We start from the raw sequence: 6,000 nt of genomic DNA, 5'->3' as shown, positions 1-6,000 counted from the left end.
TCTTCACCAGAGTGTGTGATTCGCATCTCCCACCTAACATTTCCAAACCTGGAAACCCTAATTCCTGCCACTCCCAACCTGCTCTGTCTGTTGACTTCCTCATTTCAGCAAATGAAGACTCCATCCTTGGTCAATTCAGTCCAAAAACCTTGGTCACCGTTGGTTTTATTCACTTTGTCTCCTACCGCATATCCAGTCTGTCTGATAATACTGTTGATTCTGCCTTCAAAATAGAACCAGCATTCAGCCGTTCTTCCCCCCTTCATTGTGATTTATCCTAGTCCACGCTGTCATCAGCTCTCCTGGATTATTGTAGTAGCACAGTGGCTCTTGATGGAGGGTTATGTTTCACCCCCACAAGAGGATATGTGTCAATGAACAGAGATTTTTTTTATTGTCGTGACTTGAGAAGGGAAGTTTGCAACTAGTATGGGGTAGAGACAACAGAAGTGCTGCGAATATCCTACGATGCACAGGATATGCCCCCACACAACACAGGAACATCCAGTCCGAAATGTCAATAGCAGTCACTGCACTGCTCTTAAGGAACCCTGCAATAGCAGCTCTCACGTTTGCCACCCGGAATTCGCTATGCTAATCACTCTCCTGCTCCAAATCCTCCAATGCCTTCCCATTGTACTTATAATCCTTACCATACCTACAAGGCCCTAGGTCTCATTCCATCGCTGACTACTTGTTCACAGCCATGGTGACGTCTCACACATCTGGCATGCTCTTGCCTCAGGGCATTTGCACTTGTAACAGTACACAGTTGATGCTCAGCTAAGCTTTATTGATCACCAGTTTTTCAAGTGATAGGCTGACCTGCACATCAAATAAAGTTAAATACAGTGCCTTAACTAGCATACATTGGCAAAATCAGTAAACGCCTTCTAACATTGCAGAAGACAAAATAATGCTAAATATTAAAGTAATGAATTAATGCACTAAGTTTTAAAGTTATACATTTTATTGTAATTTGTAATGATAATGAAATTGATTATAAAAGCTATCATTGATAATGACAATATATTCGTTATGACCTTTAATCTTCAGAAGACCTCCCTGTAGCAAGAAAACATTATTTCACTTTTTTGTACAGAACAACCTTATTTTTGCACATAGTTTGGACCTGGAATTGTCTCACATGTGAAACTCAGTGTGACAGGCCTCAGGCCTCAGGTTCTTCCATGGGAGAGCAGGTGGAGCATAGAACGCCCTACATCAGCAGATTTCCATTGGTTCCACCATTGCTATGAAATTTGCTAAAATCCACTGACCCCCTACCTGACTCTCCAAGGCTGGATTCCAGATTTGGGCATATGTGACAAGGACCAAAAAGACTCTGTTATTAATTCAGTGTATATGTAAAATATAAACGCTGAATACACAAGTAATTTCCTATAGTATGAATGTAATTTGAAGTTGATGATCAATTTGCCCAGACAGAAATAGTGAAGTCCCTTTGCTAACCTGAACAATAATTTCTTTCCAGTCACTCCATCATCTATTCCACCAACATTTCTAGAGACTACTTTGCTTCAGGCTCAGTGTTTGGTGTTAGAAGTAGAAAGATGGATGAGATCTGAGCAGAGATCTGTGCAAGAATGAAAGGCTGTTTGCACTGACAATGACAATAATTCACAAATTCCCTGCAATATAGAGATTCAAAGTTTGTTTTAAAATTTTGTGAATCCTTTACTTTGAGCAGAATTTTCAAGAAGAAAATATAAACAGTATTTTTTTAAATGTAAAGTTATTGCATTATAATATTTTTCTATTTTCTTTCTGAGAGGTTAGAAGCATTTATTGTGTACAATATAAAAACAAATGTTGGAATCATGATTCTTAGAATGGCAAGAATTTGAATCATTTGGTTAAATTATAGGATACAATACATTTTATATTTGAGAGAAATGAGCCTTAGAAAGATTTACCTACAGTTGGTGGTTTGGATGGCTTCCCCATGAAAAAAATATTAACAGTTTTCTCAGGTAACATTTTCAAGAGTTAAAATATAATCTGATGATAGATAGATAGGTAGATAGATAGATAATTGATAGATAGATATAACTAAATATAAATCATAGATTTATTTCTATTGTATATTTCACCAGCAAATTAAGATTTATTTTTTCCTTGTCTTTACCTTTCCCATCACTAACTTGTTACTTATCAAGTCAGTTACACTGTTTTTCTAATAAAAATGTATTAATGCAGTCATATCTATGAATCTGCCTGAAGGATAACTCCAGAGAATCAGAATATTATATGTATGAGCGTACCACATATTGAGGTAGCAAGATATAATGAAGCTTTAACTGTTCATTTGGTAAATATTTGAAAAGCCTAAGAATGACTATTCACCAAAATTATGCATTTGTCAGCTTTCCATTATATCATATCATAAAAGTTTTATTAGCAATACTACCACTTCTGTGCAAAATTACAAAATACGAAATGCATCCAGATGGTGTGTTTAAATGAAATCATACAATCTTCCTTGTCAACAGGCACACAGAACTCGGCATTTCATCATGAAAGTGGGCAGACACACAGGCAGGGTGCAGGAGGGACTGAGGCGAATGAGACAGCAAAGGAAGAAAAAGAGAATGAATCAGGCACGGAGGCCGAGCACACCCTGCCAGAGGTTGGCAGCGGGAGCTCTGAGAACCAGTATGATGACTTGTATATGTTCATTCCTGGAGACAATCCAGAAAGTAACCCACAAGAGTCACTCATGAGCATCAGACCACCTCTTCCCCCACCGCGACCTGTAGCTGCTGCCTTCCAACTAGAAAAACCTCATTTCACTTTGCAAGGTAAGGTTAAGGTTAAAACAACAACAGCAATAACCTTTGACAGACTTACATAGCATATAGTGCAGTGACAAATCCATACAGGGACGATTAGCTTTTAATACCGAGAGCAACTTTCCTCCTGCTCTTTAAGTAGAGCTAAGGAAATCAGGCAGGCAAAAGATATCTGTCTTTTTCTCTCTCNCTCTCTTCCTTCCTTCCTTCCTTCCTTCCTTCCTTCCTTCCTTCCTTCCTTCCTTCCTTCCTTCCTTCCTTCCTTCCTTCCTCCCCCCCTTTCTTTTCTCTCCTTCTCTCCTTCCCTTCTTTTCTTCCTTCCTTCCTCCCTTCCTTCCTTCCTCCCTTCCTTCCTTTCTTCTTTCCTTCTGGAACAAAGTCTAATTATAGAACTTTAAGTAAATAAAGGAACAACACTAAAAAAACAACACTTGGAAGTAGTCTTTAAGTTCTTCACATGAAATAAACCTCAAATAACCTGTCAAAAAGTAAACAACAACTTTGCTTTTAAAAAATACTCTTAGTCTTCTGGGAAAGGGGAAAGATTAATGTATTACAGATTTGAAAGTGTCCTTGGGTGCTTTACTCACTTGGTAGCTTCAAGGAAAGCAAATAGCAAAGGGTTTATTACACACTGCACTGAGACCAAAGTCTAAGAACTCGCTGTACATATATTGCTCAAGTGGAAGAGCCATGAAATGGCTGTGCTCACATTTGCTCCCAGATGCACGTAGGATTAAGGTGTGGACTGGGGAGTGGGGTAGGGAGCACCAACACGAGCTTTCAGATTGGCCTTCTTAGCCTGGCAACAGCCTGACCAGCTTCCAACTCCAGGTTCACTCTTACAGTCACTAATTACCCCTTACCTCATTGATCACTATATTATATTTATTGGGTTGTCGGAAAAGTCATGACGCATTTTTGCAACTAAAAACAAAAAAAATACATCATGACTTTTCCGACAACCCAATACTTTCCAAATTCATGAAATGTTCTTACGAAGATATTTAAGAAGGAAAATGAAAGAAATGTCTATTATCAAAACCCCTTTGATCACTATACTTTGGTTGTCAAGTCCTAAAAAGCTATAAAGTATATAAACACTGTTTCAAAAAGTAAACTTTGAAGCCATGACATTTAACATTTGTGTCCTTGAAGGCCCAGTCTCTATAAAGGCTCAAATCAATTAATATAAACCTGTATTAAGGTTATACACTTTATGTATAGATGGAAAGTGCAGCTTAATGGAAAGTATGGAAAACCTAATGGACACTCCTCTGATTCATTATCTCAATTAACAAATATTTATTGATTACTTACTATGTATCAAGCTCTTATAGACCATTGATATAGATCAATGAAGTAGGTGTATCAATACTGGGTAGGGACATAGATTAGTAGAACACTGACAACAAAATTCTGGTATATTTTTATCATTTTAACTGATGTGAATAATTCTGTATAATTACTAAAATGTATCCTTAAGAAGACAAAGTTGTCTAGTATCAGGTTAAATCTCTTAAAGGAGCTAATATTAAATCATATTTTTTCTAATGGAAAATTTTATATATGGTAGAATGGTTCAGAGGTCTAAAACTAATCTACAAGAGTATTCCCCTGATATCTAAGACCAGAAATATGATGCTGGCTAATATATCTTTTGAAAAGTGTCCAACGTAAAAACAAAATGAAACAAAAACCCACTCCTTTTATTTAAAAACTCTATTTTTATATTTCATATACAGTGTTACTTTTAATTTCATTTTTTCATAAGGCTGATATTGGCAGTAAATGGAAAATAAAATGTCATTTTTTTTAACTATTTAATGAAGGTTTTTGAAAGTTGGCCTGGAAGCTTCCACTTATTTTTGCCAGACTTTTGTATAGGTGCTTTGACCTAGCTCCCACAGACCCCCAAATTATGGAAAAAGAGAGGTTTCCTCATCAATACCCTAGCATCAAAATCCCCATGATGGGTTTATGCACATATTTATTGGAAAGAACAATAATATAGAATACAATAGAACACCTCCCTGTTTATAAAGAACACAATGTCTCTTCCATCTTTACAACAAACTGGCAAGGGAACCATCATGGTGACCCCTCTTTGACTCAGCCTCAAGACCAGATAGCCTGTTATTAGAATGTGTCAAATATTTCTCTGAACAGGTTTCCTTGGCTTTTAGGATTTTTCTCTTTGTTACATACTCTTGCCTCAATTATTTCAAAAATTGTATTTATATGAGCTATTTAGTTTAATCTTTATTTACCAAGGTACAACCTGAATTGAGAAACCTCACGTCCCACTCCGATATGAAAAGTATAATCTAATACATTGGGAAATGAAAAGTAAAACGTATCACTTCTAGTGCAAGCCCAACTTTAGAAAGTGCTAGGAAGGAGGTGGGTGGAGAAACAAAGAAAGATAACAGCTCAGGAAATGGGTTCGTAAAAGTGAGATAGTTGACACATTCCTCTAAAAATAAAACACTGTGAAAATGTTTCCCACACACTAACCTGGTTTCACCTGTGATGCTGTCAGTGAAACAGAAGTCATAAAGTCAAAAACCTCAATACCATATTATTCATAGGGGGAAAGGCAAGTCATAGGGTTTTAAAGTTAGTTCTAGGCATGTAGGCCTGAATACTTATCGGGTTAAACTAACTGAAACATTCAAACCTAAGACTGGTAGGAGCTCACCTTGGTCTCTCCTCATAAGCCCACCGCAAACAATTGCTGACTCTTCTTATAATAATATCCTTTTATCCTGCTCTACAACTTCTCTTCTCCTTAGCTCCTAAGTATTTCCACTAAAATATCCATAAGTACACTGAAGGGATTTTTTGGTCAGAGCCTCACCTAAGAGAAAGAAAAATTCTCCCTTAGTTCACACACATGAATCTCTCAGAACAACATAGAAAACCAATAATTTTCAGTCAGTAACTGAAATCCTTTCCATGTTATTGTTTTCATTAATACTTTAAGCAAAACGTTTGTCAAAGGGAAAAAAAACTTTTTAATTCTCATTGGTCTGTCAGAGAGCCAATAAAGTTATTTTCAACTTATTCATTAACCAAAGTACATGATATGTTTGCCTGTTTGCCTTCTAATTGACTACTACTAAAATATATTAATACATTTTTATAAAAATATGTAAAGACTTTACAAAGTATGAAAACCATAAAA

General features: G+C 36.5%; 1 protein-coding gene across 1 annotated transcript in view; it reads left to right on the top strand.

Moving 5' to 3' along the window:
• Positions 1-6,000, top strand: part of LOC109392361 (B-cell scaffold protein with ankyrin repeats-like) — a 64,581-nt gene that overhangs the window by 1,419 nt on the left and 57,162 nt on the right. Inside the window, exon 3 of the mRNA XM_019660758.1 lies at positions 2,514-2,822. Within this exon, the coding sequence (XP_019516303.1) occupies positions 2,514-2,822 (309 nt within the window). The remainder of the gene's footprint in view (positions 1-2,513; positions 2,823-6,000) is intronic.

This window comes from Hipposideros armiger, unplaced genomic scaffold (genome assembly GCF_001890085.2).
Source record: "Hipposideros armiger isolate ML-2016 unplaced genomic scaffold, ASM189008v1 scaffold_328, whole genome shotgun sequence".
NCBI classification, from domain to species: domain Eukaryota; kingdom Metazoa; phylum Chordata; class Mammalia; order Chiroptera; family Hipposideridae; genus Hipposideros; species Hipposideros armiger.
The sequence above is the reverse complement of the archived record's forward strand: the minus strand, read 5'-3'. Positions and strand labels throughout refer to the sequence as shown.